General features: G+C 40.1%; 1 protein-coding gene across 2 annotated transcripts in view; it reads right to left on the bottom strand.

Moving 5' to 3' along the window:
• Positions 1 to 5,207: 5,207 nt before the first annotated feature.
• CDR2 (cerebellar degeneration related protein 2) overlaps positions 5,208 to 23,381 on the bottom strand; it is a 24,460-nt gene continuing 6,286 nt past the window's right edge. The window contains exons 2-5 of one of the 2 annotated variants that reach the window (XM_024744640.1): positions 21,404 to 21,516; positions 8,883 to 9,031; positions 8,464 to 8,625; positions 5,208 to 7,155 (exon numbers count right to left, since the gene is read on the bottom strand). In XM_024744640.1, coding sequence (XP_024600408.1) covers positions 6,297 to 7,155; positions 8,464 to 8,625; positions 8,883 to 9,031; positions 21,404 to 21,516 — 1,283 coding nt within the window. In that variant the 3' untranslated portion in view covers positions 5,208 to 6,296. The remainder of the gene's footprint in view (positions 7,156 to 8,463; positions 8,626 to 8,882; positions 9,032 to 21,403; positions 21,517 to 23,381) is intronic. The other variant, XM_024744641.1, reaches the window with a different exon arrangement.

Here is a 23,381-nt window from a genome sequence, read left to right as displayed (position 1 = left end):
CATCATGGTGCTGTTGTCTTCAAATGGTTACAAGAAGGCAATGCTCTCTGTGGTTTCAAAGCCTTGTATGTACACCAGAGGGAAGAGAGCCAGCAGCCCTGCGCGGGAGTGCTGTGCAGTCACGTACGTAATTGTAAAATTTTCTGGTAGACGCATTAAGATAGTAAAAAGAAACTGGTTAAGTTTTAATATATTTGATTTAGCCTAATATAACTAAAACATCAACTTGTAATAAAAAATATTAATATTTTCTTGGTACAAAGTTTTCAAGATCTGGTATCCTATAACACGCACAACTGGACGAGCTACAGTTTAAGTACTTGGCACGTGTGGCTCATAGCGACTACTGGACAGTGCAGCCCTCAGGGGATTATGAAAAAATAAGAGCAAGCCGGATTGGGCTAGATGTGAAATTTTGCTACAGTTAAGACGTTTGCCCTGGTCTGTTTTGGGCAACAGAGCCACTACTATCTGAAGGTTTAGCTGATGGTCTATGTGTACGTACATCCCCACCCCCACCCCCACCAAAAAAAAAAAAAAGGAACATCTATTATTTGGAAATGTAGTTTAGCAGGCTAATTGTATATTATGTTCTTGGTTCTAATTGTTAACATATATGAGTCTGAAAAGAGTAAAAAATCTTCCAACATTTTTCTGGAGTGTGTCCAGCTATCATATAATACTTCCAAGGGGAGGCCCCTTGTGGTACAGCAGAGACTGAGCAGAGCAGAACTGGCAGGGGTTGGGGGAGTCAGGCTCAGTAGGGAGTCAAAGCCTTAAACACTAATAAAGAGAGGTGAGTTAAACACTGAATTCAAATAGCTAGGAAAACGATAACATAGGAAATGTTGAAAAACAAAATGAGGTAAAAAATGAATGTAAAGTAAGATATCTCAATAGTTACCAGTGAAGGAAAATGGCACAAGCTTGTATAGATAGTGAGATGGGAAAAGTTAGAGGAATTAGATGATTTATAAGGAAAATATAAATTACTAAAAGTGGTTGGAAAGAAATTGCAGTAGAGCAATTATTAGAGAAGAAAAGGGCCAGGGATTATCATAGTTGAATTATATCACATCTTTATGAGGTAACACAAGGGTTAAACTTCAGCATGTAATAGGCCCCCAAATTCTTATCAAAGGGTTAATTTAAAAACCTGATAAAGATAGCATGATATGAATAAAAATCCTAAGTAGTGGATTCCAGTGGCACGTTAAAGAAGTCAGTCAGTCAACCATAAAACGTCTATACAAGGGTGATATCCGGGCATTTCCTCTAAGATCAGGCACGAGGCAAGGATGCCTACCATAACTACTTCTGTTTAACATAGCGTTGGAAGTCCTAGCTAGACCAACTAGGCAAGAAGAAGAAAAAAATTGGAAATGAAGAAGTAAAATTATGTTTGCAGATGGTATGATCTTATACGTAGAAAACTAAAGATTTCACAAAGTCTGTTCCGATGAGTTCAGCAAAGTAGCAGGAAACAAAGTCAACACAAAAATCAGTTGCATTTCCACACACTAACAAGGAACAATCTAGAAAGGAAATTACAAAAACAGTTCCATTTACAATGGCATCAAAAAAATAAAATATTTAGTAATTGACCAAGGAGGTAGAAGATTTGTATAATGAGAACTACAAAACACTGCTGGAAGAAATTAAGACAAACGGAAACACGTTCATGGATTAGAAGAGTCAATATTGTTAAAATGTCAACAGATTCAATGCAATCCCTATCAAAATCCCAATGATGTTTTTTGCAGGAATAGAAAAACCCATCCTAATAGTCATATGGAATCTCAAGGGACACCAGATAGTCAAAACAATCTTGAAAAAGAACAAAACTGGAGGACTCACACTTCTGATTTCAAAACTTACTGCAAAGCTACAGTGATCATAAAGGCAAATAGACCAATGGAATAGAGAGCCCTGAAATAAACCCTCATATATATTGTCAAATGGGAAAGGGCAGTCTTCAACAAATGGTGCTGGGAAAACTAGACATCCACATGCTAAAGAGTAAGTTTGGACCCTGACCTAACATCATAGGAAAAGTTGACTCAAAATGGATCAAGGACCTTGATGGAAGATCTAAAACAAAACTTTTAGAGGAAAACAACTAAAGCATTACTACACCGGATTTGGCAATCGTTTCTTGCTATGACACCAAAGCCACAGGTAACAAAAAATAGACAAATTGGACTTGGTGAAAATTTTAAAATTTTATGCATCGTAAGACTCAACAGAGTAAAAAGGCAACCCGCACACTGGGAGGAAATACTTGCAAATCATATCATCTAATGAGAGATTAATATCCAGATTATATAGAGAACTAAAACTCAACAAGATAACCCAATTCAAAAATGGTTAAAGGACTGGAGCAGACATTTATTCAAAGCCTGGTACAAGCCGGGGGGTGCCCTGAGGTGCTCCTGGCAGGCCAGCCAGAGCACTAGGTGGTCTTCCATCTGTAGCCTCCACGCTGGGACTGGGAGCAAGCAAGTGTGCATACCGTTCACGAGCAGAACCCTGGTTACTTACAGCCGTCTGCTGAGACCCACCGGTTTGCAAGCCAGCTAACGGGGCTCACCTCAGTGTCGGACCCCAGGGCTGGGGTGCCTAATATGTGGCTTGAGCACCTCGCTCCCCAGGGCGGATCCCTGAGCCTGCCCTGTGACATCCCCTCTTCTGGGTCACCCGCTATGGGTGCAGGCCTGGACTACATCACTTCTCCCTATCAGACTCTGTGTGGTTCTTTTTTTTTACAGCCTTGGTTGTAGAAGAGCCACACTGCTAGTCTTCAGATGGCTCTCAACGAGAACTATATGTGGTTGTAGTTTTGATGTGTTTGTTGGGGGAGGTGAGCCCAGGGTCCTACTCCACCATCTTGATCCCGCCTCCCAGAGTTATTGTTTAATGGGTACAGTTTCAGTTTTAAAGAGGAAGTGTTATGGGGATGGATGGTGGTGGTGATGGTTGTACAACATGAATGTATTTAATACCTCTGAGCTGTACACTGAAAAACGGTCCAGATGGTAACTGTGTATTTCTACCACAATAAAAACAAAAACAAAAACCTTGAAGTTCAGGTGCCCCCAAACAATCGTCAAGCGCAAAAAGAAAAGTGTTTAAAGATTAATATAGCTGCATAAAAGTACTGCTTGGCAAAATGCCAGTAACAAGGTAAAAATTAAGATAAATAGAATATTTGTAATTTCTGATTGCAAAAGTGAATTTCCTAAATACTAGAGCTCTTAAATAAGAAAAGTAGGAGGCAAAGGACAATACAAAAATGGCTTTTAACAGATTAAAATCTATTCAACCTTATTAATAAAAAATACAAAATTAAAAGGAAACACCATTTTTTCTTCTATTAGATTGGCAAGGGTCATAAAGTTCATTGGCATGGCAACAGGCACATGAAAAGATGCTCAGCATTGGTAATTACTAGAGAAATGCACATCAAAACTACACTGAGGTACCACCTCACACCAGTCAGAACGGCCGTAATTAAAAAGCCTACAAATAAATGCTGGAGAGGGTGTGGAGAAAAGGGAACCCTCCTGTACTCTTGGTGGGAAAGTAAAGTGGTGCAGTCACTATGGAGAACAGTATGGAGGTTCCTCAAAAAACTAAAAATAGAGTTGCCATATGATCCAGCAGTCCCATTCCTGGGCACGTATCTGGAGCAAACTAATTCAAAAAGATACATGTACCCCTATGTTCACAGCAGCACTATTTACGATAGCCAAGACGTGGAAACAACCTAAATGTCCATCAAGAAATGAATGGGTAAAGAAAGTGTGGTATATATATATAATAGAATACTACTCAGCCATAAAAAAGAACGAAATCGTGCCATTTGCAGCAACATGGATGGACCCAGAGATTATCATACTAAATGAAGTAAGTCACAAAAAGACAAATACCATTTGATATCACTTATATTGGAATTTAAAATATGACACAAATGAACTTATCTACGAAACAGATTCACAGACAGAGAACAGACTTGTGGTTGCCAAGGAGGAAGGGGGTGAGGGAGAATGGATTGGGAGTTTGGGATTAGCAGATGCAAACTATTATATACAGAATGGATAAACAACAAAGTCCTATTGTATAGCACAGGGAACTATATTCAATATCCTGTGATAAATCATAATTGAAAAGAATATGAAAAATATAGGTACTACGGAATCTCTTTGCTGTACACCAGAAGCTAATACAACATTGTAAATCAACTATACTTTAATAAAATGTTAAAAAAAATACATGGTTCAAAAAAAAGATACATGGTTCAGTAAAAATGGAAGATATAGTATACTCCTATTTTAAAATATGGGGTGGGACTTACCTGGTGGCACGGTGGTTAAGAATCCACCTGCCAATGCAGGGGAACGTGGGTTCCATCCCTGGTCCAGGAAAATCCCACATGCTGTGGAGCAACTAAGCCCATGCGCCACGACTACTGAGCCCGAGCTCTAGAGCCCGAGCCACAACTACTGAAGCCCGTGTGCCTAGAGCCCATGCTCCGCAACAAGAGAAGCCACCGCAACGAGAAGCCCGCGCACCGCAACGAAGAGTAGCCCACGCTCCTGCTCGCCACAACTAGAAAAAAGCCCACGCGCAGCAACTAAGACCCAAAGCAGCCAGAAAAAAAGAAAAAAGGGATGATAATGAGCACACTTGTAAGGATATACCAATAAACTGGTAACCAGTTGATTCTGGGAAGAAAGGTTGGGAGGTCAGGGAAGATGAGACAACTTACTTTACAATCTCTTTGTACTGTTTGAAAAAATAATGTTTTACCCATTAATCCAATTTTGCCATTGAGCAAAATTAGATTCAATGCTCATTTCAACATCTGAATACTGTAAAATGTCTTTCCTATGACTGAATGATCAAATGTTTTGAGAGTTACCTAGTCAAATGCTATTAATTCAGAACCAAACCTGACATTTCTAAAATAGTGAAAATTATATACAGCATATAAATTTGAAAATGTTTTTCAATCATATAGTAATTTTAATGAACATTTATCAGTATGAACAGAATTTGTGCTATTACACAATTCCAAGGAATGGGAAAAAATGGAAATGGAAAAAAAAATCACTCAGTTCTTCCCAGAGAGATTTGTTGGAAGAAGAAAATTTGGTAATAACAGCGAAAAGGCTTAAGCTTAAAATAACAAGCAATTGATCCATTTGTTCATTTTCATAGGTAGTTTTATTTGGTTTTTAGAAAAATATACACAATAAATGGAACCTCAGTTCTCTTAAATAGTTTTAAATTAAAAGTATGCAAGTGAGAGGATGAGTGTTATTTCCAGTCAGGACATCAACACTGTTTAATAAAGTGGCAGATAGGAATTTCTGCAGCAAGTCACAAACGTTTACAGGAATGGCAGGAAGTGAGGAGAGCAGCCTGAGGCTGGCAGGCTGGCCAGCTCAGCCGGCACAGTGCAGGTACGGGTTCATCGCGCTCCTTCAGCCTGAATTTAAGAAAACGATTTGCCTATCCTAACCACTACAGCTTTGAGTAAAAACATTTGAATGTGGGGAAGAGGCCCTCCAGGGCTCTAACAAGCTAACTGGGCCAACCAGAGCCTGCCCTTTTAGTTTGGTACTCAGACTAAAATGTTATTAGGGTTACCTGTCAGTCACAGTTCAACTGGTAGCCCATGTAACCAACTCAAAAGGCTTGGAGTATTTGTTAATGCCATGTATTTTGGATTAGACCCCTGCTTTCTCCTGAACATTCTTCTTAATGAATTCACAGTATCCAACAGTGTTTGCGAAAGATATTTTCCCTTGGCAGCCATCTGACTTCTACATAGTTTTGAGAAGTTAAGCAAGGAGGCAGTAGGAATTGCCTTAGCTTTGTTTCAGCTCTGCCCTTTCCCCTATATAATATACACTACGTGTGTGTATATATATATATATATATACACACATACACATACACACTATATACTACAGTTACTCCAGGCCTACTTCTCCAGGAGCACATATTTTCCCTCCACTGGTCTTGGGGTTTTTCAAGGAATCGCAACCTAATTGTCACGCCAGCCAGAGGCCAGTTTGTCATGGGATTTACCGAGGAGCTTAAATGGAACTCGATTATACAACTGCCACCGGTAGCCACCTTCCTCCCTCGCTGTATGCATTTGCTAAGTAAGCAAAGCAGTGAGGCAGACGTCAGGAGCAGTATCAGGTTTGGGGTCTACACACACTTGTGTGAGTGGGAGAGAGAGGTGAGAGGAAACAGGCCAATTAGTGGTGGAGCTGGCGGTTCACTTAGGAATGAGAAGAGAGAGATCGGTATTTTGTTCTCTGTTCGTCTATTTCCTGTTTGGTTTTCTTGATGCAACTAAAGATCTCCTTAAAAAGCACTTTGTATTCTGGTGGTGTCGAGGTGGTGGGGCAACTGATGGGCTCTGGGGTGACCGAGGCCGGTTCCCAGCCAAGGGTGCCAGGCTCAGGCTGGGCATTCACTGCGGCCGGGTCCTTGGCCCTGGAGGTCTGCACAGCCTTGTGGGCCAGGGAGTCCTCCTCCTGCTGGCACTTCCTCAGCAGCTCCTCGTACTTCACCTTGAGGGCGCTGTACTGTGTGTCCACCTCGTGCAGGAGGGAGATGCCCCTCTGCTTCACGGCCTTGGCCCTCCGGATGCAGGTCTCCTCGTGGCCCTTCACAATGTCGCCACCCGCCAGGCTGCTCAGCACCGTCTCGCTGCTGCTGCGCTTGAGAGGCTTTCTGTGCGCTTCGGGCAGGGTCAGGAGCATCTCCTCCAGCAGGCTCTGGCTGGGCTCCCTGACAGGGACAAACAGAGAGTCTGGCACCAGCTTCTCAACCCCATTCACAAAAGGGCGCTCCGACTGCAACATCTGCCGCATCTCCGCCACGTCCGCCTGCAGCTCCAGCGCACGGGTTCGGTAGGCCTCCGCGGCCCCCAGCTGCTGCTCCAGTTCGCTGTTCTCCTTCAGCACCAGCCCGTACTCCTCCTCCACGGTCGCCCGCTTCTGCCGCTCCAGGCTCAGCTGGGCCTGCAGCATTGTCACTGTTTTCTTCAAATGCTCGTTTTCTTCTTCATCAGGGCTCTGCTGACTTTGTAAGGCAGTGATCTTCTCGGCAAACACATGATCGTACACAAAATGCCTGGGGAAAATGTTGAAAGACTCTATTACACAGGTCAACTGAGAATGCAAAGAGGGAGGCTGATGATTTTTTTCAACTCCCTGTTTTTGAGGAGCTGTGATGTCAATGATGTTTTGCCTATTCCACACTAGAGCAGTGGCTAAAATGAACACGTGAGAAAACACGAGTTCTGTGACTAATTTTTGTTTTAAACATTAAAAATACTACAGGGCAATTATACTCCAATAAAGATGTAAAAAAAAAAAAAAAAAATCACAAAAAAAAAAAAAAAAAAAAAACAAACAAAAAACTACAGAACATCCATTCCCAAAGACCAGCTGTATGACTGATACTGTTCAAGGAAATCAGAACAGCCAGTGGTGCTCAGTGTTGGCTGCAGATCAGAATCATCTGGGCAGTCTTAAAACATACTGAAGCCTGGGTCCCACCCACGTAGATTCTGACCTAGCTGGTCTGCCACCTGGACTTGAGTTTTTTTTTTTTTAAAGCTCTTTATGTGATTCATAATATACAGCTAAGACAGAACCACTGCTGCAGCGATTTTTAAACCACAAACACATATCAGAAACACCTAGGCAGCCTTTTCCTCACACCTAGAGATTCTGATTAGGCCTGAGGGAGTCGCTGGTTTGGCAGTGTGAAAAACTGCACAGGTGACCTGGTGAACGGTCAACGCTGAGGACCACCAAGTGCACGGGCTGGTCTCTCGCCTCTTCAGACTCCTAGGCAACTTGTAACTGTACTTATTTGTGTGATTATTTGCTTATCTGCCTCTTCATGAGACTGAAACCTCCACGAGGGCAAGAACTTTGTCTGTTTGGCTCACCACTCCTCACATCTGGCATTAGCACCTGCCTTACAACAGGTGCTCAAGAAATAGTTCCTAAATAAAGATTCAATCTTAGAACTCTATATTGTAAAGGCATTTCTGCAGGCAAAAAAACCTTGTTTGCCTGGATTTTTGTTTTACTGAATTTTCAATTTTTTTCTTCACTGGAAGGTGAAATACAACCCCAAAATCTGTAGTCTATCAGATAAAGTACTGCACCTTATTTTAAATTAAGATTTAACACATTAAAAGCACTAAAATACACGAGACTTTCAAAAATAAGTGTTCACCGAATTACTAATGCTCAAGAACTCAATCATTTGTATGTTTAAATTAAGTGGTTTTGTTCAAACCACCGGTGGTCTAATAGCCAAGCGGCATTTCCTAAAAGGGTACTTTTAATCTACTGGAATGCAGAATGTGTCAGTGACACGAGATGTGCGCCTGCTTGCAAATGCCGTGGAAAGGCAGGCTCTTACTGGCGGAGGTCATACAGCTCTTTCAGAGACGAGAAGCTGGGTGCCGATTTCTCCCGGTCATGCTTCCCCCGGCTCCTCCCTTGGCTAGATGACTTCAGCTCCTCCACTTGGCTCTGGAGGTGATCGATGTTGGCTTGTAGGCATTCAATTGTTTCAGTCAGACTGCGAGGAACAGACAGAAGCTAGTTGCTGCTTGTCATATTAAATTAAGGGCGTAAGCAGTGAGGCGAGATTAGCTGCCAGCCACTCAAACTGGGCTTGCATAATTGGAAAAGACTTCTATTTAATCTCTATTCTCCACAAAGAATTAAATTAAACCTTGCCCCATATTGACCCAAACATACTACAGCCATGTTCTATTCTAGTTGATACTAAATGACTTCTCCTAGGGCTTCTTCAATGGATTCTAAAAACTTTACCTCAGAATCTTCTGCTGTGAGGCCTTGCTGTCAGCAACGAGCTTTTGATTTGTTTCTTCCAGTTCCCTTGCTGTGACATCTAATTGCTCATAAACCTTTGCATGCTGTTCATTCATCTGCCGCAGGAGATCCACCTGCTTGGTCAGATACTGGAAGAGATGATCGTGACCAGTTTACACGTTAAACAGATAAGATACCTGCAGCATTCCAGCACCAACTGCATCCCACAATTCAGTTCAGTTCTGGCACTAACTACTGGAGCTATAAGGGCTCAGCCCCACAGAACCGCCCCCAATTCAGGCGCTGCTGTCAAGTCCCAGGGACTGCCCGTATATTCAAACAACCAGCTGTAAATCTGGGGGCTCCCGTGACCACCCCTCAGGTTCAGTAATTCGCTAAAACAACTCACAGAACTCAGGAAAGGGATTTACTTACACTTACTGCTTTATTATAAAGAATACAACTAAGGAACAGCCAAAGGGAAGAGATGCGTAGGGCAGGGATGGGGGTGGAGAGCAGTGCGGGGCTTTCTTGCCCTCTCCAGGTGCACCACCCTCCCAGCACATCCATGTGTTCACCAACCCGGAAACCCAGCTTCACTGCACAGACATGATTCATTCAATCACTGGCCACTGGTGAATGAACTCAATCTCCAGTCCCTGACCCCTCTCCAGAGGTTGGGGATTGTGCTGAAAGTTCTAACCCTCTAATCATGTGGTTGGTCCCTCTGGCAACCAGTCTCCATCCTATCATTCAGGAAATTCCAAAGGATTTAGGAGCGCTACACCAGGGCATGGGGACAAAGGTCAAATATATGATTTTCATTATACCACAATACCACAGGTTTATTTTATGAAAAGAAGAACTTTAAATCTCAATTAAACTACTTTCCTTAGTAAGAACTGGGTACAAGCCATCCTTTATATGCTTAGTTTCCCTAAAGCTCACCAGCATCTCGTGTATCATAAGGCTCTTCTACTCTTACAAAGCGCAAAACACACATAAAATTAATATTTGACAGGAAAATCTAAGTGAGACACGATAATCCCACAAGAGAAAAAGCATGGAATACATGATCAATGTTTAAACAAAAATATGTTTTATAGACATAAGAAAAGCCTAAAGAGGAGGATTTTAGATGATTTTTGCTTGAAAAAAATTTAATTTTTTTCCCTCTGGGTGAGACATTCTGGACAAAGAACAGGGAGAAAGTATTGATTTAACCAGAAAAAGATATTTTAACTTAATATTATTCAAAGATACTTTTAATTCTGTGAGAATGTTGTCACCATAATCCTCCTTATTTGTGAGAAACTTGCCAGATTATTTATTTTGGTACTGCTAAGACTGCTTTCTAAATGGCCAAGGATAAAGGGGAATAGTCACAACCTTAATGCCTCAATGTTACGTTTCCTTGTTTCCCCTCCAACTCAACTCCACCTGAAGAGGATGAAAGACAGTATATATTCCAAATGAAATAGTCACAATATTTCTCTGGGGCACAACCGGAAAGAGGAAAAAGGTAGGTCTGAAGCATTACCAATGACCAAATGGTAACAGACCAGACATGACTTTAAAAATACTTTTCTTGAGGCTTCTCTTACACACCTATACAAGTATTTGCAAAGCTAACAGACTTCTTTCACAGACTTCTTTCAAAGAAAGGGCTATATGACTTTCAATGGGCTCTTTAAATGGCAGTGGTGTGGCAGAGTTGAAAAAAGTATATGAGGCCTTTTTTCAAACTAGTTACATAGCTCGGTAGCAATGTGCTGAGAAAACACTTAATTCTCATGCCTTCTCATCTGAGACTCTTGGCCAAGAGTGTTCTGGAAAATTCTTTAAATTTTAGGAAGACAACACACACTTTATAACATCCCAGCGAGGGCTGGGTAGCACTCTGTTATCAAGCATTGATATTCTCATCAAAAGTATGAATAAAGATTATAAACAGCCTCACATGAGTTCAGGTCAGGGTTTGCTGTCAAATGAACTTGTTGTCTACTTAAGAAAAACATCTTGTTTTTACAGAGCTTTTCGGGTTCAGAACTGAAAATAAATTGTGGATCCGTTAGTACCCACCTTGTAGGATTGAAAGTATTAAATGAGATGGAGTGAGCACGCAGCAAAGGCCCTGTAAAAGCCTATGTTTATTCTTCACTCCCTCAATCCCCACCAGCTTCTCCTAGAAGCGTGCCTGTAATCCTGCCCTGTGGCTGGCAATATTCCGGTAGATTCCTGTCACTGGTAGGGAATGTTTTCAATCTCTTCGGAATACTGGAGTAGAAAAAGGTTTAGAACATAGGAGTGTATATAATAGCTGCAGAAATTTTGCAAGCTACTTTATTTCAAGTATAAGATCTCAAGTATTCTTTCGGACTGATTCACAACAACCTAAAAAAAGTCTAATGCACAGACCAGACACTAATTATTAAGTTACCACAGGAGCTGTCCCCGCCTAGTGACTGGAATAGTCACATATTCCGTAGGACACATTTGCCCCACAGAGGGCAGGTGGGATGCCAAGTCTTGGTGGGCACAGGATCAGAGAAGAGAGATGGCCTGATGGGAGGCAGCAGCACAGCAGCTAAGAGCACAGGCTGTGGGGTTGGAATTTGGTTTGAAGTCCTACTTTGCCATTGCTAACTGGGTGACCTCCTGTAAGTAACTTAGTTTTTCTAAGGTGAGATTTCCTCATCACCTACCTCACAAGGTTGCTATGAGGTTGATATGAGGGAAGGGTTCAGCATGGTATCTCGCAAATGGTAAAATTGCTCAATAAGAGTAGCTAGTTCATCCTTATCTACAGTTATGCGTTTTCAAACTTTACATGTGCTAAAATTCAACTGGGGGATTTACTGAAGTATAGGAATCTGGGCCCCTTTCCCCTAAAATTCTGAGTCAATGAGACTGGGGTAGAGCCAGGATTCTGCATTTTTAGTAAAAACCCAGGTGATGTTAGTGCAAGTGGTCCATGGATCACACTTATTAGAGAAATGTTGATCTTGGACATGGAAAATGCTGGAAGCCTCCCCTCCCCCAACCCAATGTCTCTCTTTCTCTTGGGTCCAGGAGACATAAACATTCACTTGGATTGAAATGATTCTTAAGCTTAATGTATACCATTTCCCTTCTTAGGACTTAATTTAGTTGCAGTTATTCACAAAAATTAGGCTATATTTTAACTGTATCGCAACAGCATTCTTTATCATGTTGTATTCTGACATGTTCCTACAATCATAATTCCCTGAAATTATATACTACGTATATAATTGAGTACTCCTTCCTAAATTCTCAGTCCACCCAAATACTGATTCTCTACAGATGGCTAATCTTATCTACTGCATTTAAAAAGCTTGTTAAAATGGGGCTTCCCTGGTGGTGCAGTGGTTGAGAGTCCGCCTGCCAATGCAGGGGATACGGGTTTGTGCCCTGGTCCGGGAAGATCCCCCATGCCGCGGAGCGGCTGGGCCCGTGAGCCATGGCCGCTGAGCCTGCACGTCCGGAGCCTGTGCTCTGCAACGGGAGAGGCCACAACAGTGAGAGGCCCGCGTACAGCAAAAAAAAAAACTTGTTAAAATGGATAATTTCAAACATATAAAAATGCAGAAAAATGGTTTAATGAACCCTCATCTATCCATCATCCAATTTCACAATTATCAATACACAATCTTGTTTCATCTCTACTTTTCCACTCCCCTCATTCCCCAATCAATTTAAAGCAAATCCAAGACACCTTAATTTAAGTATACATATTTATATATTTCTAAGCGATAAGACCTCATTTTAACCACAATTCCAATCACACTTTAAAAAACCCCAACAATTCCTTAATATGTTTCAGTGTTAACATTTTCCCATCTCTTAAATGGTTTTTCCAGCTTCATATGTAGTCCTTATTTCACCCTCAGGGGGTACCTTTATCTTGAAATTGTGGAGTTGCCTCCCTTTAAGGCAAGCTCCCCCTTCCTTTAGGGCCTTTATTACCCAATCTCCCCTCTCCCAGGGGCCTCGCCTTTCCTGGCTGGCTCCATCTAATCCAACAGCTCTTGACCTGAGGTCCACGGGTTGAATTGACAGGGTCCACGAACTTGGATGGGAGAAAAGTTACACCTTCATTTTCACTAACTTCTAACTGAAATTTAGCATTTTCTTCAATTACGAATGGAGGCAACAAACCACCAGTAGTATGACGAGTACTCAGGACTTCATCACTTACAGGAATCACAGATGCTTCCATAGCACATGATAGTGGCTGCAGAAATCTTGACTTATCTCATCACTATTTGAAATGACAGTTTTTAGATTGCTATTAGATCTTGGTATTTAATGAATTAATAAACACATATTAATATATCACAAATTTATTTTTTCAATATTTTGATAGTCATTTCAATATAACCGATTCCCTCTGTAATTTTATGTATTTTATGTATTTTAAGAGGTTCATCTTAGAGTCACGAGATAGCCAAAGGGATCCACAGCACAAAGATGGGCAAAAAACTCAAGATTATCCTTTAGGCCTCCATGCAAACATAAAGGCTTCAGAAACCTTTCTAGACTACGCCGTCTAAAGCAACACCATTCCCAAGGCACTCTATTAATTTCCCTCAAAACACTTCACACTTAATAATAAACAACCAAACTGCTTACTTGTTAATGTCATAGTCTTCCTAACCCTCCTTGAAGAAGGGAAGGCTCTTATACATCTAGTCCATTTAGCACAATTCTTGATACACAGTAGGGGCTAAAAAAATACTGGCTAATGGCAATTTCTAGAGCTCTCTTCACAACAGCTCATCATGCTTGGTACCACAACTCAGACTGCTGGAATGTCGAGAGCCTTCTTTCAAAGAGTTTGAGAATGGCTTTGGCTATAGCCCTTTTGGGAAAAGGCCCTAATAGATACTAATTCTTTCCCCTCTTGCTCCATTTATGGACAATTTCTCTGTGTTTATTCCCATGGCACAGGTATGCCTCAGCAATCTGAAAGAGACATTTTTTACCAGTCTCTCTTACATGGGCCCCAAGATGTGTCCCTTTTTAAAGATATAATATTCAAATTAGAGTCATGGCCGACATAAAGGAAATAAGTCAACATGTAAATAAGTACAAAGAGGCTGTTTAGAAAACTGCAGTAGGTCCCCCTCATTTGATATATAAAAACCTGTAGGGGAAAAAAACCACAATGAAACCATTTAGGAAGAACTTGTGATATTTTGATCCTAGAGGACTTGGCTTTAAGGACAATCTAAAGAATGGCAGGAAGCTTGCTTTCACGTGGTAGGAGTTTAATCTTATTATGATTAAATCAAAACTAATCAGAAAAGCCCTTCACTTCTCCAAGAATCTGTGATAGGTTACCTAACAAAGAAATCTGACTAAATTGGTCAGCAACTTAAAAGAAAAATTTTTAGCTCTCTCAGCAAGTATTGATGTGAGGCCAGAGACTCAGAATCCATGTAGTCAGACACTGCGTTAAGGCTTGGCCTCTAAAACTTCAAATTAGTATTTAATCAATTTTTTTCTGATTCTACAAGGAAATGGGTTAGCTTATTTTCTACCCTTCATTTAAAGGTATGGCTTCTCATGTTCTGGTTTTCTCAATTCAGAATCTTTGATCATAGCCTCAAATGAACCTGTCTGGACTGACAAGATCCTAAAATTCAAGTGCCAAAAAGAGATCGAGTACAAAAGTATTTGTCATATTAAACAGGGGTGGGTGATGAGGGGATATTTAAGCAAAACAGTGGAGGGAGGGGAACATGGGAGTAGCAAAAACACAGGCAAAAATGTCCACTTATAGGCAAGAGTGTCAAAGTTTAAGTTCTGTGGGTTATCTCCCACTTGTCTTAGAATTTGTACAGAATGTCACCTCAACTAGGAGTAAAAGGTTCAGGTTATGTGAAAAAGCTATAAATAGGCCACCTTTTGAAAAAGGCCAGCAGGATTCTATTAACACCTGTTTGCAACTGTAGAACCCTGACCTGGAATGCTGGAAAAGACAGACACAACCAAACTAAAAACTCATAGGGAATGGAATGGAAATTCAGCTTTTATGCCGTGTTGGGATTATTCTTATATTAAGGATTACAGCCCAAATCCTCTGAATTTAGTATCGAAATGACCTTCCACAATACTGAAGAAATATTTCCCATTACCTTTGAAAAACTTCTTTCCCCTGATTAAAATATTATATTTCCCCTGAAGGAAATTTAGGAAAAAATTAAAAAGTATGAATATGAAAATAAAAACCACCTATAATCTCACTATTAAAAGCTTGGCTTGTTCTTAAGATCTATTTTCCAATAATTGAAAAGGATTTATTTTTTCAGAATTAAGATTCTTTCATTACTAAAATTCTTAAAACACGGATAAACTGTGCAACAATTTATACTGTCCAAAATACACACATAATCTCATCACCTCAGAACAACTCTGTACCCATGTCATGCAAGCATTCTTATCACCACTACACAGCGGAGCAAACGGGATCTGAGAGGTAATTCACACGCCTAAAGTCCAGCTATTTGCTATAGAATTAAGGGCTTAAGTCTGAACATTCTAACACTGAGGCCAGAGCTCCTTCCACATCCTTTCAAAATCTCCAGAGGTGGAAACCCACAGTTTAGGAATTATTGGAAGTGCTTCGTAAACTGCTTACCTGTCTTCTGTTAAGATACTGATTTGAACAGGTATTCAGTGATTACCTACTATGTTCCAAAGACTATGAATAAACACAGCAACAGCCTTCAATGTTGCAACGGAAAATGGGGAGGTGGCGGGAGGAGAAAAACAGAAAACAAATCAAGAAATAAGTGTAATATATAGTAGAATATCGATAAATGTCATAGGGGAAGCACAAAATGCTTTAAAATTTCCGAGGATGACATGAGCTTTTGAAAGAAGGGACACCTCTAAGGCCAGACTTCTTTGACTCTTGTGGGGATAATGCAGGTTTCCAAGCAGAGAAGCAACAGAAACACAAGGCTGTGGGCTGCTCACACAATTGTAGAAAACTTTATGAGAATCCGATTGTGTCTGATGTGTCAGATCTCATTACTCTCCAAAGCTTCTCTCCACCCCCTCATTCAGGAGAGAAAAACTTGCTCTGGAATCTTGAAAAATTAGACGCTAAGTAAAAGCCACACAGGCTATAGGCATCTCTGAAGCCAATCATTACTTTCAACGTTTAATCTTTTTTTTACATTAAAAACAATGCCTAACAAAATACTAATTTTTATGAGGACTGTTTGAAACCTGTTAACAGTCTTTGAAAGCATACTTGTAGTTCCACTGAGAAAATAATATCCTTTCACAGTTTCCTAGTTGTCTATTTCCATAATGAGTCACAGTTTGGGGTTTTTTTTTTTTAACATCTTTATTGGAGTATAATTGCTTTACAGTGGTTAGTTTCTGCTGTATAACAAAGTGAATCAGCTATACATATACATATATCCCCATATCCCCTCCCTCCCACCCTCCCTATCGCACCCCTCTAGGTGGTCACAAGGCACCGAGCTGATCTCCCTGTGCTATGCGGCTGCTTCCCACTTGCTATCTATTTTACATTTGGTAGTATATATATGTCCATGCAACTCTCTCACTTCGTCCCAGCTTACCCTCCCCACTCCCCGCGTCCTCAAGTCCATTCTCTACATCTATGCCTTTATTCCTGTCCTGCCCCTAGGTTCTTCAGAACCATTTTTTTTGTTTTTGTTTCCAAATATATTTGTTAGCATATGGTATTTGTTTTTCTCTTTCTGACTTCACTCTGTGTGACCAACTCTAGATCCATCTACCTCACTAAAAATAACTCAGTTTCGTTTTTTTTTTATGGCTGAGTAATATTCCATTGTATATATGTGCCACATTTTCTGTATCCATCCATCTGTTGATGGACACTGAGGTTGCTTCCATGTCCTGGCTATTGTAAATAGTGCTGCAATGAACATGGCGGTACATGACTCTTTTTGAATTATGGTTTTCTCAGGGTATATGCCCAGTAGTGGCATTGCTGGGTCGTATGGTAGTTCTATTTTTAGTTTTTTAAGGAACCTCCATCCTGTTCTCCATAGTGGCTGTATCAATTTACATTCTCATCAACAGTTCAAGAGGGTTTCCTGTTCTCCACACCCTCTCCAGCATTTATTGTTTGTAGAGTTTTTTGATGATGCCCATTCTGAGCAGTGTGAGGTGATACCTCATTGTACTTTTCATTTCTCTAATGATTAGTGATGCTGAGCATCCCTTCGTGTGTCTGTTGGAAATCTGTATATCTTCTTTGGAGAAATGTCTATTTAGGTCTTCTGCCCATTTTTGGGTTGGATTGTTGTTTTTTTTTTTTTGCGGCACGCAGGCCTCTAACTGTTGTGGCTTCTCCCATTGCGGAGCACAGGCTCCGGACACGCAGGCTCAGCGGCCATGGCTTACTGGCCCAGCCGCTCCGCAGCATGTGGGATCTTCCCGGACTGGGGCACGAACCTGTGTCCCCTGCATCGGCAGGCAGACTCTCAACCACTGCGCCACCAGGGAAGCCCCTGGATTGTTTTTTTGATATTGAGCTGCATGAGCTGCTTGTATATTTTGGAGATTAATCCTTTATCAGTTGCTTCGTTGGCAAATATTTTCTCCCATTCTGAGGGTTGTCTTTTCATCTTGTTTATGGTTTCCTTTGCTGTGCAAAAACTTTTAAGTTTCATTAGTTCCCATTTGTTTATTTTTGTTTTTATTTCCATTTCTCTAGGAGGTGGGTCAAAAAGGATCTTGCTGTGACTTGTCACAGAGTGTTCTGCCTATGTTTTCCTCTAAGAGTTTTATAGTGTCTGGCCTTACATTTAGGTCTTTAATCCATTTTGAGTTTATTTTTGTGTATCGTGTTAGGGAGTGTTCTACTTTCATTCTTTTACATGTAGCTGTCCAGTTTTCCCAGCACCACTTATTGAAGAGGGTGTCTTTTCTCCATTGTATATTCTTGCCTCCTTTATCAAAGATAAGGTGACCATATGGGCTTATCTCTGGGCTTTCTATACTGTTCCATTGATCTGTATTTCTGGTTTTGTTCCAGTACCATACTGCCTTGATTACTGCAGCTTTGTAGTATGTCTGAAGTCAGAGAGCCTGCTTCCTCCAGCTCCATTTTTCTTCCTCAAGATTGCTTTGGCTATTCAGGGTCTTTTGTGTTTCCATACAAATTGTGAAATTTTTTGTTCTAGTTCTGTGAAAAATGCCATTGTTAATTTGATAGGGATCGCATTGAATCTGTAGATTGCTTTGGGTAGTATAGTCATTTTCACAATGTTGATTCTTCCAATCCAAGGACATGGTATATCTCTCCATCTGTTTGTATCATCTTTAATTTCTTTCATCAGTGTCTTATAGTTTTCTGCATACAGGTCTTTTGTCTCCTTAGGTAGGTTTATTCCTAGGTATCTTATTCTTTTTGTTGCAGTGGTAAATGAGAGTGTTTCCTTAATTTCTCTTTCAGATTTCTCATCATTAGTGTATAGGAACGCAAGAGATTTCTGTGCATTAATTTTGTATAGTTTTGGGGATTTTTATCCTAGCGTTTTCACCGGTTCTGCACATTCTTCATCTACTCAGAGTAGCTTGTTCCAAGACCATTTTCTGGCTGATTTAAAATTTCTCTGGGTTGGTAGGATAAGAGCTTACTTTTTGGTTTTCAACTATATTTTGCTAAATTTAAAAAATGATCATGTATTACTTTTCGAATCAGGAAAACTCCCAATAAACATTCTAAGAAGTCAGTTTAAAACTTGTACAAGTGATTCCATTTGTGTAAAGTTCAAAGACAGGCTAAACTAATCTAGGGTGTTAGAGTGCTGTTTAGGGGGCGTGGTGACTGGAAGAGCTGATAATGTTCTCATTTCTTATCTGGGTATTGGCTGCATGGGTATGTTTATGAAAATTCTCTGAACTATATACTTAGCATTTGTGCCTTTTTCTGTAGGTATATTTCAAAAAAAAAAAGGTTAGTTTAAAGAGAAAAAAAAGACATAAGGTTTGAGTTAAGGAAAGAGTCCTTATAAAGTTTAGGGGGCTCTGAAAGGATATAATGATAAGAGGCACTATACCTATTGCAAGGGTCATCTTTTAGTACAGAATTAGGTTCTTCAACTGCCTGGTTACTTTTACAAGAGCGTCAGGCTTTCCTTGTTGTAGACTACTGGAGGGAGACCTTGGAAGTCTGTTGTGATCTGCAAGTCTGCCTGGGCCCAGGTGTGAACCAAACAGGCGGTAAGGCTGGTCTGTGGGTGGCCTCTGGCTGATAAGCGGGCTTAGCCAGAACTGCCATTTCATCTCCCTGTTTCATCCCATTCCTATTGACTTTCAGGAAGTGATTTATAAAAAGAAAGAAAGAAGAAAGCCAGCCGTAATGGCAGAGAAGAAATCTAAGACAGTGTTGTTCTTAGTCAAAAAACAGCTTTGGATAAAGAGTGAAATGTTGAAGGCTACAATGCTTGGATCTATAAACCAGTGGACCACGTGCTCTGTTACAGAAACAAGGGATCCATGGAAATGTTTCTGGAAGTAATCCAGGCTAAATTTATTTAATTAGCTTTATACATATATTTAATTGTATATTTATTTAATCATTAAGGTCTGACCTGGATACTTCATTTTTATTATGCTTTTCAACATCTTATAAGAATTGGGGGTTGGGGAGAGGTGACTGCAGGGGCCAAGGGACCACATCCGTGTAAAAGCTTGATTACAAACATTTTTTAAGGAAAAAAAAAATCTTACAGAAGACTTTAGATAGTGGAGTATTATTTGTAGATTTGGAGACTCTTCAAAGATCTTTGGATTTTTTTCAGAATGTCAATGATCTGTTTCAACTGTTTAATCATCTTCAATACCACAGAAAAGAAAATAAAGGTAGAAAGACAGGTAACTTAGACCATAAAGTAACTGTGTTTGTCATCTCCTATAGTAACAAATAGGCATCATTCTCTAATTATACAAATATTTGGACTTTTTTCATCTATATTTGGAAAAATGTGCTAAAATAAGCATTATAGTATTCAGTTATAGTGATTTATAGGTGCTTTCATGGAAAACATCAATACAATGTATTAAGACTATGTTTCTACCCAAATAAATGTACCTCACGGTATGCGGTGATCTTCATGTATATGCCCTAGGACCACTCTATGAAATTTTCTAATGAGTTGAAAAACGATGTCTATGAAGCAAAACAGGAATGAATTCCTTGATCATGTATGACATTTGGCTAGTTTAATAGTTTTAAAATGCCTGGTTTTCCTGCAATTTTCTGCCCAATTCTGTTCAGTTTTGGGTATGGCATGTTCTATGCTCTTCTGATATAGAATATACCAAAAATGATAGCTGGTGACTTCAATATCATTATAAGATACACCTTCCTAGAATTATAAAGGTATATTTCAGTCACATCATTGGCTAAATTCATAAATCCTGATGAAGGGGGGAGGGGAATCTACTGTATGCATCTTAATTATGACTACTATGTAAAATTAAGGATACTGAAATCATAAATTTGTCTTAGTTTTGATGATAGGCTTATCTGTATTCAAAAACTGAAATCTGTCTAATTTTGATTGAAGTCAAGGACAATGTTATTCCACGTCTTTGCATTTCTAACACCTGGTTCAATATATAATCAGAGCTCAGTAAGTTCTGATCATGATGAATGGCTTCTGTGTTCTAAGGTCTTTTATATTTTTCTGCACATAGACATAAGAGTCCTGGTTCTACTGTACCAATTTGAGGAGAAGGAGTTGTAATTTAAGTGCAATGCTTTTTGTGGGTGGGAGGGTAGTTTGGGGCATGAAGTGTTCTAATAGGACAACTGTTTGGTTAATATCCATAACTAGCATCTTTACAGTCACCTGACCTACACATAACCGGGCAACTTTAATGGGACTATTTACAAGACAGCACCTCCATTTTAAAGCCTTAATCTAGCATCTTTCATATTACGAAATGAGGTACTACAATTTTAAAATTTTTCATCAAATTTAGGATGGTGTTTGTTAGGGAGAGGGGATGCAGCCAAGGAGGGGTTATAGAGGGAGTCTCAACAATGTGGATGGTTTTCTTTCTTAATCTGCCTGGTGGGTACACGGGTGTTCATTGTATTATTCTCTTGTACCTCTTCGCATATCTCAAATATTGCATCATTCGTTTTAAAAAGAAAAAAGTGAAAAAACTAAGTGTAATATTCACAGCTTTACTTTGCTTCTCATACTTGTAAATACTGCGCCATTTACTTCTACTACACTTCACCAAGGGTGAACAGAGAAATTTCTTTCATCACAGCAGACTTACATGTTGGGAAAGCTTAAAGAAAGTAAAAGTCAACCTCCACACACTTCCCAATGGTTCTTTATTCTAAAGAAAGTGTATATTAGAAATTAAACACTGCTTTTAATTCCAAGTGTTATTTTAGTAGAATACAATTGGCGCTAGAGCAGCGACAGGCCACACCTCAAAGGTAACTCTCCCGCTGAGTAAATTACCTCAATTTCCTGTAACTGCTCCTGATTGGTTGTGTACATCTGCTGAAGAGAATCCTCCAGCTCTGTGTTCCGATCCAGTAATGTCTTCCCAAGCTCAGCAGCAAGTTGGAGATCTAGCACAACAAGTAAATCTTAGAATAGTGCAAATGATCTCACCTTAACATTTTACATAACCCAGTCCTTTATTTTAAGAATGAAACAAGACCTAACCCAACATATAAAGTTTAAGTCAGATCCCAATGGAAGGTGGAATGGCACAGAAGGAAACCTGGCTTCTACTTAAAATTCGGTTGTATTAGGGCCTTTTACCAGGTAATGTACTCTTGATGTACCCTTACTTGTAAGACGTGAAGAATGGTGATATTCACTTCTTTAGGAATGATCATTCAGGACTGGACATCTAAGATCATAATTATTTGCTAATGGACTGGACTTAATCATATCCTGATTGTCTACTTTTCTGGATGGACTGTTAAGCCAAAGTACAGGCAAACCTTTCAACAGTCTCTAAAGTTCCCAGGAATCTGGCTGCTGTGAATGCAACTGTCAAAGCAAAGTGTGTTGTTACAGATCCTGGCCTCCTAAGTGGACTAAAAATTAAGTCACAAAAAGGAAAACTATTGATACATCAGTGATAAGAACATTGCCACAGGTCTCTCTCATTTTTATCTGTTTCTCTTCATGTCCTTCTCCAAGATGAGCAAACCAGATAAGCAAAGCAGCAGTACAGTTTGTGTGGTAACCCAGTCATGGTTCATACTTTCATTTAGCAAAGAAGCATATTTCTTTTCTAAACCTTATTTTTCAAAGCTCTCTCTTCTTAGGCATATAGGCACGTAGGACAGGATTTGTTATAAATCCCAGAAATAAAAATTTAGTGATACAAAAAAAGGACAATAGTTCTAACATAGGTGACTGAAACACTTATCTGCATAGTAAATTCTTTAAGAGGTCCTTTGATATAGTGGGAAATGCACTGAACTGAGTAGGAAGGTCTGGGATCCAGTTCTGATTGCCATTTACCAGGTTAACACTTTCAATATAGTCCCTACATTCAGTATTTTGTGTAGAGAGATGACTGTCCTGTCAATATGATTCTGAAAATCAAATGAAATAATACAAACTAAGCTGCAATACACAGGCAAAGTTATTATTAGTATTCATTGATTCACAAATGAATGATTTTGTTGCTAGGCACCATGCTAAGATTTGGCTAGAATGGTGAATAAACGGATGAATTTCCTGCTTTCCTGACACTCCCAGATTAATGGGGGAAGGCAGACAGCAAGTAAGTAAATAAACTTGCAAACTGTGATAAACACTGTTCATCCATACATGTATGCATAATTCAATAATAGCAGACACTGTCCTGGGGATATAGAAATAAACTCAGCTAAAAAATTCCCTGCCTTCATGGAGCTTATACTCTATTGGGAGAAACAGCATGAAAAAAAGATATACTAGATAGCAAAAAGTGCTAAAGAAAAAAAAAAAAGGAAGGGGGGCAGGAAGAGTATGGATGTGGGAGGTTGAAATTTAAGAACAGGCGACAAGGGCTTCCCTGGCAGCACAGTGGTTAAGAATCCGCCTGCCAATGCAGGGGACACGGGTTTGATCTCTGGTCCGGGAAGATCCCACATGCCGCGGAGCAACTAAGCCCATGTGCCACAACTACTGGGCCCGCGTGCCTAGAGCCCGTGCTCTACAACAAGCGAAGCCACTGCAATAAGAAGCCCGTGCACCGCAATTAAGAGTAGTGCCCGCTCACCGCAACTAGAGAAAGCCTGCGTGCGGCAGTGAAGACCCAACACAGCCAAAAATAAATTTATATATATATAAAAAAAAAAGAACAGGCGACAAGGGTGACATAAGACTCAAGATGTGAAGGAACTGAATACGTGACCCACGTAGATCTAGTTAGGGGACCGGCATTCCAGGCAGAGGCAAACCTGGCAAGCATGACTGGGGCTAATAAGGA

This window comes from Neophocaena asiaeorientalis, unplaced genomic scaffold (assembly GCF_003031525.2).
Source record: "Neophocaena asiaeorientalis asiaeorientalis breed wild unplaced genomic scaffold, Neophocaena_asiaeorientalis_V1.1 scaffold91, whole genome shotgun sequence".
Classification (NCBI taxonomy): Eukaryota; Metazoa; Chordata; class Mammalia; order Artiodactyla; family Phocoenidae; genus Neophocaena; species Neophocaena asiaeorientalis.
The sequence above is the reverse complement of the archived record's forward strand: the minus strand, read 5'-3'. Positions and strand labels throughout refer to the sequence as shown.